This window comes from Loa loa, assembly GCF_000183805.2.
Source record: "Loa loa unplaced genomic scaffold supercont3.86, whole genome shotgun sequence".
In the NCBI taxonomy this organism is placed as follows: Eukaryota; Metazoa; Nematoda; class Chromadorea; order Rhabditida; family Onchocercidae; genus Loa; species Loa loa.
The window spans coordinates 17,436-29,338 of NW_018108266.1; the positions used below are offsets into that span (position 1 = coordinate 17,436).

Here is an 11,903-nt window from a genome sequence, read left to right on the forward strand (position 1 = left end):
TTTGTCTATTTTCATCGAGTATGGTTCGTGCATTTTATGTTCCACTGAAGTCGCATCTGCAGTGTAGTGCGATTGTGGGAGAAGTAAGAAAAGCAAAATCTTCAAAAGTTTTAAGATCTTACTGTTTTAATAAAAGGATGAAATGGTAGGAAAGAATTTCGACTTTCTACTAACGTGAAGAATCTGTCTTGTTCCGATAGTTCATGCTCAATTATTCAAAACTCGTCTTTGAAACAACAGCGACAGTTTTCCCATGTGACATTTCAATTAAATGATACTGCATTTCCAGGTATTTACGATTGTCGCTATCGTGTTTTATTGCGTCATATGTGTGCACTTCTGGCTGTAGGACAGGACGATTTTGAAGATGTTTGTTTTTTAAAGTATTAGAAGGTAGTATATTGGTTCTTCAGATTTTTTAATATTAAAAGAAACAATTATCTCATTGAAGCTCCATTTTAGATAGAGGATGCATTAGTAGATACAATCACTGGATATCATTACAAAGAAAGTGAGTAAGTACTATTGGAAGGATTATTTTATTATGCACTTTGAGATTTTTCGACCATTTGAAAAGACATTTCTTATCTCTTTCTTTGTTAATATAATTGTTCATGCCTTTACGAAATAATTGTTAGCGCGGACGAAACCAAAGGGTTAGATTTTGCACTGCTTTCTACACATGAGATTTATGTCATTTAATCTTCTGGAGAACACGAGCTTCTATCTTCAAAACAATCTATAACTCTGAATAACTGCTCACACACTGTAAAAGTTACACTGAAAATAATAAAAGAAATTTTTTTATTGCCTTACGTCACTCTCTTGCACTTCTTTTTGGTCCTCTTTGATGTGTCAATTTTTCGAGGAAAGGTTAAGCTCATTTCATTCAGCATTTTGATGTTTTTGTGTATTATCATTAGTGTATCGCATCCGCACTGTGGTCTTGATGGATGAAGGAGTAATGGTCTTAAAATTGGTAATTGTAAAATTTTGATAGTGAAATGCATGGACATTTTTTATAATCAAAAAGTTGTATATCCGTTAATAAGACTTGATGTTCTTTGCTTATAATATTATTTTAAAAAAAAATGGTCGAAATAATTCCGGAATATCCTGCATTTGAGATTAGGGGAACACACTGTACTGTAAGATTATTTGTTGCATGAGGACGTAGTATTTTACTTGGATCAGAGAACACAAATTGCTTTTTTCTTTTCAGAGAACAAAGAATGGTAAGAGCTAGAGTTGCGAAACTGAAAAAAATTAAACGATATGTTATGATTGGAACAGCGAGTAGTGTTGGTGGTTTTTTATTAGGTAAAATTTAACTAACGTTATCTTCATATCTTTCAAAAGTTTCACATGTTGTATTATAATTTCCGGATTTTAGGAATAACGGCTGGCCTAGCAGCACCATTGGTAGCAGTTGGTGCAGGAGCCATAATAGGTGCTGGAGCAGCAGCAGGTATTGGAACAGCAGCGGGCGCTACTGTACTTGGGTCGTTATTTGGAATAGCTGGCGCGGGGTTAACAGGCAAGTCTTTTGAAGCAAATTGATCGTAAATTTTTTTTCATGATACGACATTAATTAGAGGAGTTGTGTTGCGAATGTTCATTGCAACGCGGAAAAGGGTCCCATCGTTTTTAGTTATAAGTTTCCTTGATCCACAGATTATATAAAATACTCGTTTCATCGGCTTTTGAATTTTTTATATCCTTCGTGTGCTAACAGTTTCTAAACGATTTGGAACTCTGTTGAAAAAGTGGAACTTGATCTTCAGAAATTTTTGGCTTTATTCATACTTCACTGGAATTTCGAGTCTACCATATATTATTCCATATTTGTTTTTAAGACTGGAACCGTCGAAAGCGGAATTTCCAGTGCTGACATGTTAACTTGAAATTTCTTTTCAGTGAACTTCACTGTGGTTTAATATTTCTGTCTCTCAGGTTACAAAATGCGGAAACGAGTAGGTGCAATCGAAGAGTTTGTAATTCAGCCGGTTTCTGAAGGACAAAGTTTGCATTGTATTTTGGCAGTTAGTGGATGGATTGAAGATGTAAATTTGTAACTCTTTTCTCAAATGATCACAGTTTTCTGATAGCTGAAAACGAATTCATGGTTTTATTTGGTTCTACTTTCTAAAATTAAATTGAAATAAAAAAGATTTTACTCATTTCGAAACAAGATGATGATACTACCATCTTGTCGTTCTGAATTGTTGAAAATTGGTTTTGACGCAAGATATTGCTGAGATATGCTTTAAGATATGCTTTTGTAAGGTTTCTGCGACATAATGTCTTTTTATTTTGGAGTTATGTCGCTTGCCTCTGAATTTTGAAACTTATGATCTTAAATTAGGAAGTTATCCTTTTTACTTGGCGACCATTACTGCCATAATAGTTATCAGCTTTGGATCTAACTAACATTAATTAATTGCTTCCGTTGGTTGGTAGAGGCGGTTACAGTTGTAGTTTTGTTCACATTTCAGTGAAGTTTTGAAGAATTTCTTTGTTTCAGCAAGGAGAACGTGTTTTTCAACAGCAGTGGCGGCATTTATGGATGTCGCGCGAACAGTATGTCTTGCGTTATGAAAGTAAATATTTGGCAGAACTAGGACGAGCAATTGATTATTTGACGTCTTTTGCAGTATCGCTTGCTGTTCAACATACTCTTTTGGAAACTGGGCTTGCTGGTATTTTTTTTTTTCTATACTGATCTTCTTATTGCCATTTGTTAAAGGATTTTTTATTCTGTTCTAGAATTTTCAAGTTGGTCTTTCTTGTTCTGTCTTCAATTTTTTCTTGAAACCGCAGGTAAAGAAAAACCATTGTAGGTTTAGTTGCTGCGGTTGCTTGGCCAGCGGCGCTTCTTTCTGTGTCCAGTGTAATCGATAACCCATGGAATGTTTGCGTAAGGCGAGCTGCCGAGGTATGAATCCTTACAGTTTATATTTTCCGCAGGAGCAAGTTATTTTCATCCAGCATTTAAGATCACACTTTGACAGACCACATCTTTTAAAATTTTAGGGACAATCACTGAGGCAAATTAAGTCACCACTTCTGAAAAATTCAGATCAGTTACCAGAAGATATGTAATTTTTAGGTTGGCGAACAATTAGCCGAAGTATTGCTAAGTCGTGCGCATGGTAATCGTCCTATTACCTTGATAGGATTTTCACTTGGAGCACGCGTAATTTTCCATTGCTTAATGGCCATGACCAAACGCATTTCTTGCTATGGTGAGTTTTTACGGATCAAATTGGTTATAGATTTTAAAAACTAATACTTTTTAAAAAGATACTGATATTGCTGAATGTAGGCTGGAGAACTTTTTCTCGTCACTTAAGTGTCATGTTTTTTTTTCCATACTCATATTGATGTAAAATTTGAAAAAGGATTCCAGGAATAGTTAATGACGTGGTACTTCTTGGCGCGCCTGTAACAGCTTCGCCTATTCAATGGCATCAGATAAGTCGAATTGTTGGAGGACGAATTATAAATGGTTATTGTAACAGTGACTGGTTACTGAGGTCAGGTTTTCCTATGAAGTTTTTTTTATCCCTTCATTTTTTTCTAATCCTTTAGGATGCAAGAAGGAAAACATGATTATAAATTTGAATCTTTTAATTTAGTTCACTTTTTGTAACAAAATTACACATGTTTTTTCATATGAATTTAGCTGTCGAAGTTCCTGAAATGTGCATGGACTTTGTATTTGTTTTTGAATTCTATATTTGGCATAATTGTTAACTTTGCAGGTTTATTTACCGTGCAATGAGTGTGCAATTTACGATTGCTGGCACCGGTCCTGTCATATGCAAAATGGAAAAGAAAATTGTCAATTTCAATCTCTCTCACTTAGTTCGTTCATTCTTTTCAAAAAATTTTACGACAATTTAATACAATTTCTTTTACGTAAAGCACTTGATTAAAAAATACATAGTTAAATATTGCAAATAGCACATTACTGTGACTTTGTAATTCATTTTCTTTTGTAGATAAAAGGCCATATGGATTATTCTCGGAAGTTAACTGAAGTGTTGGAAGCAGTTGGGGTTCGAGTTACACCGCGTTGTGGTCAGTCCGTGCTAAATGTGGAAAAAGTTACGAGAAAACTGAATACCGATATTATTGATTTTCATACGGCGAATTAAAATTGAAATTGTGAGGAAAGGAAACTCTCCTAACATTTTTAAAAATGGAACAGAAGTGCGGTGTGTACTGAATGAAACGAAACAAACGGAATCAGATAAAGAGAGATCTGATGTTTTAAATGTTTTGTAATGTCTAGTTAAATGGTTGGTGGTTGATAAGGAAACGTGGAAAGTGGGTGAAAAGAGCAGTCATGGAAGAAACCTAGCAAAAACTACGGTTTTATTAGAAAGAGCTAACTGAACTGTTAGGATATGAATTGAGAAATCAAAGAAAATGCTTGGCTAGGAATGAAAGTTTTAGCACGCAGTGTACTGTTTGTTTTAGAAAAAGTCACGAAAGTTCTGGGGAAGAAGTGGCTAAAAAAGAGGCAACCAAAGGGAAATGAGAGACTTGTCAGGAACTGTTCAACGTATTGCGAAATTGGCGGAAATAGAACCTCAGGAACATTCGGAAATGACGCAAAGATTTCTGGGAGCAGCCAAAAATTCAGGGAGGTGGAAGCAAAGAAAAAAGGGAAACAAAATAATTCATGGTGCCCGGAAAAAGGAGAAAGGGAGATAGACTGAGTGGGACTTAATAGGTTAGATTAGAGGTTAATAGGTTTTCTAGCATTCTGACGATTATCAAATAATTGCGGCATGCAATTTATTTGAACTGAACTGGTAGCCCTTAATTTATATTAGATAATCCCACATTGTTCATTTTTGTGAACAACTGTTTTGTTGCTGTTTTATTCTATTTCTCATGTAATTTTCATAAAATTTCAAAGTTAATAAGAAATACTAAAAGTTGGTAAAAAGTACTTCATTCATTATCAAATTATTGGATAATCCATTGGAAAACGAGCTCTAGAAAGTCTTTTCTGGTTGAATCTTTGACAGTATAGTGATTTCTTGCTTAAAATTATATTTTTTAGGGGTTTAAATTTCTTAATACTTTGTGATGGTTTAAAATTTACGACTTATTTCCAGTTTGTTATCTTCCTTCTATGTGCCAGATCTTTCATTTACTGTGATTTGTTCTCCTTTTTATTTATTTGTTTTACTTTTGTTATTGTTGTCTCTAATGAGCTTTAAAAATCATTTTGTTTAAGAGTTGAGTTTTGTACGACAGCTGTTTAAATTTGCATAACATTACTGATTCTGAATAAGAAGTAAGTGGGGATCAGTCTTTTATATCTTCTGTAAGACATTCTTCCTCCTCAGGAATGGTATTGTTAATTATATATAGGGACTTTTTTTCTAAATTATCTTTGAAGAGATTGATTTTGGAAGTTCGACAGGCTAAATTTTTGGTTGATGGCAACGGGAAGACTTCTTTACAGCGGTAGAGCCTTAATAGTTGGGAAAATAGAAGATATTTTCAGTGAAAATAACGGTATAATTTTGAAATTTGACAGAATCTAAGAATGTCATCTGCGCTTATCATTGGTGGCGTTAGTATGGTAGCCATTGGACTAGCTGGGCGTATGATGCTGCGAAATCGTGCAACGTTCCTGAAAATGGCCAAAACATTGCCTATTGCAAATAATATGTCAAAATACTATCGTGGTGGTTTCGAGCCCGTTATGACACGTCGTGAAGCTGCATTAGTCCTTGGTGTTTCACCCAGTGCTCCAGCATCAAAAGTGAAGGAAGCGCATAAACGTATAATGATTGCCAATCATCCTGATCGCGGTGGTTCACCCTATTTGGCTGCAAAAATTAACGAAGCAAAAGACAAATTAGAATCAACAAGACACGACTAATTTTTGACTAGTAATTTGTATCTCATGTAGGTGGTTTTTTATGCTACTGCCGGTTATAGAACAGCATAAATGTAATTCACATTTACAGAAGATTTATGCGTTTGAAACAGCTAAAATGTTGTTAGTCGAAAACAGTCATTTCAATGCTACTACTGTATTCTGTAGGTAGGACTCGATGAATATACACTTTTTTTATTTGACAATGTCAAAAGAAATCGTTGGTATTATTTTGCTACAGTTTTACCCTGAAGGAATCCTTTGCTTTGTAGAAAGAGAAGATGTAAAGTTTCCTAAAATTTATGCTTCTATGAGCATGTTAGCTACTGCAGCCTGGTTGTTGTTCTTTACTTGCTGTTGATTTTAGACTCACTTTTCTCAAGTAAAACTTTTCATTTTAGGTAAATTCCAAATTATCATCTTGGGGATTTTGTCGTTGTACCTCGTATGGTATCGATATATGCGAAATGAACTGTTTATAAGTCCAGTCGAACCAACTTTGCTTACATTTAGTAGTTTCTTCACAAATTGTTTTTTCGTGTTGTAATTTTCATTCTGGTATAATAATTCAGAAATACACTCGTTGGTTGGGAGCAAGCTCTGCTCACTCATTCATTGCCACTAATGTGTAAAGTGCTGCTCATTGTTCATTTTTCGTTGATCAACGTGTTACGATTACCGAACGAACTCTTTGCTTTAGACACTAGCATAAACTAAAGCACCATATAGAAACAGTGAGGTCAAGACCTCCTGGTCAAGTCCGAATTTCTTTCTGATTCTGTTTTAGTTGAACGGAGATAATTCCTCTTCTCCTGACTAATACTAAATTACATAAGTGTGTTATATAATTTGCTAAAGAAATAAGTTTAAACTAGCACTTAGTTAATATGGATGAATTTTGGTGAAATATGTTGCAATTTAAAAGTATAATAGAAGAGGCAGCTTTAATAATTTTTTGATTTACTCATCAGAAACATTTATCATTTGTTTCTGACCTGTGAGAGTTCAGTTTCCTTTGTTTCAAATGAGTGGATAAGATGGAATGAAAGAAAAGATGGAATAAAACAATAATAAAAAAAGTGGAAGAATAAGACAATAACGCGAAATAGGATAAAACTAATATAGTAGTGTATGATAATAGTAATAGTGGTAATAAAATGAGGTAGACTAAGTGATGGAGAGATCATGTAAACGCAAGGAAATGAGAAGATGTAGATATTTCATCTTCGCTTGTTTACTTTTTCTTTAAGTTAACGGGCTTCATAAGAAAAATTTATTGTAAAGCAACTACTAGTGCTTATTTTAAAGGAATTAAGATGCATTGAACAGGTGATTAACTTCTGAAGACTAGATACAATAATTCTTTATTTCTAAGAACTGTGGACCTTCTAGAGCTGCGTTCATCATGAAAGGGTGTCAAGAATTGGCTGCATTTAAGACTGCTTCCGGAAAATCGAAGAAATGTCTGGAGGTGTCAGTATAGTACGCAACTTGACGATTAAAGTCCACTTGATAAGTGAGGGCAGTGTACTTTTCTCCGGAAAATTTTAAAGTTCTGCCTATGCGAAGAGTTCCCCTTATCTCTTCGTCTATAGAGAACATGTTAAGTAATTAACATTCCTCATAAATATAATTAAGTTGTTAAATTATTTTAAACTGTGTATCGAATTTCATTGGATAAAGTAGTGCTGATTTTAATGGATTTCTTCCTATCATTTCACATTTACTTGTGACATTGCTTACGGATGTGAGTTTTTGTCATATTCTTCTAGTCACTGCACCAATCAATATATCAAACTCTTTTTGGTCTAATTGCAATTTAAACTCCGAATGAATAGTGGGATAGCCGTGCCAAAGACAAGAAATAACAGGATAAAAGATAAAATATAACGGTCAGTGGATTGAATCGGTCCTGAGAACTTCTCCTCAGGGAAGCATTCTTCTCCACTCCCAAATATTCCACCTCTCCAGTTGGACAGTGTGTGTAGCGCATAAAACAAAAACAACACGATCGTAACGAGAGCAAGGGTAAGACAGAAACAGCGTGTAGCGACAAAACGTCTTTTCTTGAACACCATGTTTAGGATGCGGGCTATCATGTCATGTTATGTACATGTAACTTTCTGATGATATTGTGATAAGTATGTGGATTGTTGGTGCTTCGAACTTGTAGAGCCTATCTTCCTTCTGCTTTAATAGTATCTAACCAGCATTCAAACAGCGCTTTGACAGGATGATGTTCAGTTGATTTCCATCTAAGCTGGGAAGTGGAGTTTATTATGATCACTTTTGATTAATTATTTTTTGTTATTTTCTATCAAGTTGTGAGGGATGCAAAATGGTAGAAATTGTCAACACTGGAACAACATTTAATCTTTAATGTTTTGTGAGTACATATAAACAAATGGATGCCGAAAAAGTGTAAACATCGGAAGTGTTGAAATTTTGTCAGATTATTTGCAGGTGAGCATTTTAAGCTGAAAATAGGCAGTGTTCGTGATGATAATTATTCCATTTCATCAATGTGTCACCGGAACGCTATCTTACTGGAATTGATGAAAGTGGTGATGGTGCATGCTGGTATTGCCGAACTCCAGTTCATTGAAGGTAAATCCTTCCTTCTACATCTGGTTAAATATAAAACCAAATCAGTAAGTTCTCAAGTCATGTTTCAAAAGAAATCCAAACAGGTAATTATGTGCTGCGGTCTTATAATACTGCCGTCATGTATTCTCTTATCCTTGGGATAGGAGTGGGAGTAAGGATTGTTTTATATTCAGTGTGTATGTTGATGAAGGAAGTTAACTTTTTCCTTGGAACTTGAAATGTGCGGGTCTATTTAGTTGAATGGAAATTGGTTTTAACTTTATGTAAAATGTACTTCTTTCCGGTTTCGACAATGAAATCATTGTGATGTTTACGTTTCTATGTGCTCTTATTGGCGTGGTCTGTTTTGCATACTGTCGGCAAGAGTAAGTCTCTCTTTGTTTTCATCGTAATTTTAATGTTGCACATTATGCTTTTTGTTTTACCTTCTTTTACTCCCAGATGTTTGAATCTAACAGTTTCTGTCTTATTACAGAATGCTTACTTTTATCTTCTGCAGGAAACAAAACTGATCGGTGCTAGTTTTCATATAAATTCTAATCTGTTTTTAGACGTCAAGAAAGGAATATTCATCCTACTCTGGAATCGGCTGTAGCTGAATTCAGACGTGCATTCTCGGGTGGTACACAAACAGAAGAATCGCAATCTGGTACAAATGGCGTATGTTCTTATAGCTTCTCTTAAAATGTTTTTATTTTGACTGACATAGATTATTCCAGAAATTACGACAAAAATGCATACTATTAGTTGTTGAGACAGTTATGGTAACTTTCATCAGTCTATTTATTTTTTGGGCTTTAGAATAGCCCGAGAGCGCTGCGACGGTTTGGAGATGATCGTACTTGTCCAATATGTTTTGGCCAAGCTTCATTCGCTGTTGTGACAAACTGCGGCCACCTATTTTGTTGTGAGTTCTTAGACGTGTCCACTTGATTCATCACATCATTCTTTTAAAGTTCTGAATCAGTGATTATGAATTGTGTTGTGAAAGGCAGGGTTTGATTCTGACTTTTCACTTATTGTCTGGACAGAATATGGAAATTTGATAAAAGTTTCGAAATTTTTTTGTGTAATTTTGCAGGTAGTTGCATTTATGGGTACTGGCAGTACAGTGCTTCTTTGATTACACCTGTAAAATGCGCAGTGTGTAGAGAAACTGTATGTTTTGGCAATTTTATTTGCAGTACAATTTTTTCATATTCTTTAATAATAATTTTCTAAACTAGCAGTTTTCTGAGATAAATTATTTCGTGGTCATTTGTGGAATTTTACTTACATTGCAGGTTAATTTGCTGATTCCTTTACCAGTAGAAGGTGAAAGAGAAAGTAGTGCTGATGAAGCACTACGATGTGATGAACGATTAACCGACTATAATCGAAGGTTTTCCAATGAAAGAAGACCAGTGAGTTTGTTTCTTATTTTTAACTTAATTTTGTTTGTGGTAACTGAATAGGTTAAAGAGTTTTTTGAAACGACTGGTCAAATACATATCAGCAAAATAACATGTCTTGTTTGCTGTGCGATTTAGCAATATTACTGCATGGACACATTTTACATAGGAACAAAGACATGATTCAATATCATTTTTTTTTTCATGTTCTTTATATTCATAATCCATACTGTTTCTTGAATAATTCACCTCATAGTCTTACAATCTATTTTATCAAAATGTATGTTCTGTGGAAAGAATGAACATCACGAATATACGGAGTAATCAATATAATAAATTTCCTTTTGTTAGCGAGATATCGAAAGATAAAATTTCTTTCTAAATTACCAACATCTCTCGACTTATTACTACTAATATTTCATCAAACTCACCATGCATTTTTTCAGATTATTGATTACATTCGGGATTTACCTATATTAGTCCCATATATGTTTCGTGCTGCAGTTTCAGTCAACGGATTGATGTTTATGTTTCGGATTCGTGTCTTTTTATGTCTTTTCGGTATGGCCATCTATATTTTGAGTCCGTTTGATATACTACCGGAAGCAGCGTTCGGTGTACTTGGTATGGTGGATGATATTTTTATTGCATTTGTTGTTTTGGTGTATGCTACAATTCTTTTTCGGCAACTGTTAGCTGGTGGACGATTACGTTTTGGCGGTAATGCTGGTGGTGGAAATGGTGAACGAGAAAGAGGAAGGGATTTTCAAGAAGAATAACTAATTTGCACGAACAATGAACATTTCTTCCATTTGTAAGCATTTGGTAGGGTTTTTATGTATTTTGGATTACTACAACATTTGCTGTATCGTTTTTCAGATCTTCTAATACATTTTGGTGGTTAATTTTCTCTGGATTCTAGATTTATTCGTGAAAATTATTTTGTTTCGCCCAGAATATAAAATACCCAAGAAAATCTCGCGTCGCAGAAATCAACTTGAGTTTGAAATCCGTGGAATACTGAGGTTGTTTCCTTGACTCAAGTGCTTTCTGTTTGCTATCTTCCCTTACCTTAAAAGAAGGAAGTCAAATTTCCAAATGCAGGAAATGCCACACTATCTGCTTCCTAGCAGTTTAAAACATTTAAAAAAATTCTTGATCTTTAACAACGAAGCCATAAGCAGTTTGTACTTTAAAGTGTACATATAATATATAGGATTTATTTCTCCTCTGTCGTAATCTGTTTTGGTAGCAAATTTTTGAGAAGTAAACATCCGTATTTCCTTCTTAATTGGTGTAATTATTTTTCTTGCAGACTCTATGTTCAATCCAGTCCCATTTTTCAGAAAAGATGGGCACTACATCTTTCCATGATTTGCAATTTCATTACGTAAAACCCTAAGTACTGTTGATCTCAATGCATATTTCCATTTCCTTTTCGCTTCAGTAAGTTTTTAATTTTGAGAGTGATTATGAAATTGCTGGATGTGGGATGTTCGGAAATGATGTATGAACTGTGCATGATATATTTTGGTAAGGTGAAATGTACCCTTTAACGCTTATCATTGCTTAAGTGATTGCTGTTTCCATTCTGTCTAATATTAGTCTTTCCTTTTCACACGTTATCATTATCGGACCAAATTCTTATTTTGTGTGCAAATCGTGATGGAAAGAAGGAGAATAAAATATAATTTATGTTATGTCTCTAAAGAGCTACAATTTTTGTGATGAACTGCTTTGAGATTTTCTGTTGTCTAAGAGATTTCTGAAGGATCGTTCCATAAAATTAGTCCAGTTATATATTGTAAGTGCGGTGTTGACATTACAGATTACATATTCCCAATACTTTGAGGAAGTTTAATTCTTCAATATAATATTTATGGAGCACATATTTGGTATTAACTGACTCAAATATATAGAACAGAAGGTGTTTTCGGATTTAGCAAGGTACGTTAGGCCGGGAAGTGCTTAGCTGTTAAATAAAAGGTTAAAGTAACAGT

General features: G+C 34.4%; 4 protein-coding genes across 5 annotated transcripts; all 4 read left to right on the forward strand.

The window, feature by feature from the left end:
• Nucleotides 1-20: 20 nt before the first annotated feature.
• Nucleotides 21-4,232, forward strand: LOAG_03591 (the record flags this gene model as incomplete). Of its 2 annotated transcripts, XM_020446365.1 has the most annotated exons (12): nucleotides 21-83; nucleotides 181-369; nucleotides 463-515; nucleotides 1,223-1,320; nucleotides 1,394-1,537; nucleotides 1,954-2,063; nucleotides 2,525-2,699; nucleotides 2,841-2,935; nucleotides 3,110-3,245; nucleotides 3,410-3,536; nucleotides 3,765-3,867; nucleotides 4,005-4,160. In XM_020446365.1, the coding sequence occupies 12 exons, from the start codon at nucleotides 21-23 to the stop codon at nucleotides 4,158-4,160; spliced, it is 1,449 nt and encodes a 482-aa protein (XP_020303280.1). The 2 variants fall into 2 exon arrangements, with proteins under 2 accessions (XP_020303280.1, XP_020306177.1); XM_020446366.1 differs by lacking the exons at nucleotides 21-83; nucleotides 181-369; nucleotides 463-515 and having other exon boundaries at nucleotides 1,174-1,320; nucleotides 4,005-4,232.
• Nucleotides 4,233-5,476: 1,244 nt separating this feature from the next.
• LOAG_03592 (DnaJ domain-containing protein) lies at nucleotides 5,477-6,545 on the forward strand. The gene is made up of 2 exons (XM_020446367.1): nucleotides 5,477-5,934; nucleotides 6,307-6,545. The coding sequence occupies exon 1, from the start codon at nucleotides 5,570-5,572 to the stop codon at nucleotides 5,906-5,908; it is 339 nt and encodes a 112-aa protein (XP_020303281.1). The 5' UTR covers nucleotides 5,477-5,569; the 3' UTR covers nucleotides 5,909-5,934; nucleotides 6,307-6,545.
• On the forward strand, nucleotides 6,111-7,388 carry LOAG_03593 (hypothetical protein; the record flags this gene model as incomplete). The annotated part of the gene is made up of 4 exons (XM_003139130.1): nucleotides 6,111-6,188; nucleotides 6,307-6,350; nucleotides 6,478-6,571; nucleotides 7,281-7,388. 4 exons carry the CDS (start codon nucleotides 6,111-6,113, stop codon nucleotides 7,386-7,388), a joined length of 324 nt encoding a protein of 107 aa, XP_003139178.1.
• Nucleotides 7,389-8,818: 1,430 nt separating this feature from the next.
• Nucleotides 8,819-10,682, forward strand: LOAG_03594 (RING finger protein; the record flags this gene model as incomplete). Its single annotated transcript, XM_003139131.1, has 6 exons — nucleotides 8,819-8,877; nucleotides 9,064-9,172; nucleotides 9,314-9,419; nucleotides 9,594-9,670; nucleotides 9,796-9,915; nucleotides 10,350-10,682. The coding sequence occupies 6 exons, from the start codon at nucleotides 8,819-8,821 to the stop codon at nucleotides 10,680-10,682; spliced, it is 804 nt and encodes a 267-aa protein (XP_003139179.1).
• Nucleotides 10,683-11,903: the final 1,221 nt, after the last annotated feature.

Coding starts and splice junctions, on each gene's coding strand:
- LOAG_03592 (XM_020446367.1), top strand. CDS start 5,570: ATGTCATCTGCGCTTATCATTGGTGGCGTTAGTATGGTAGCCATTGGA.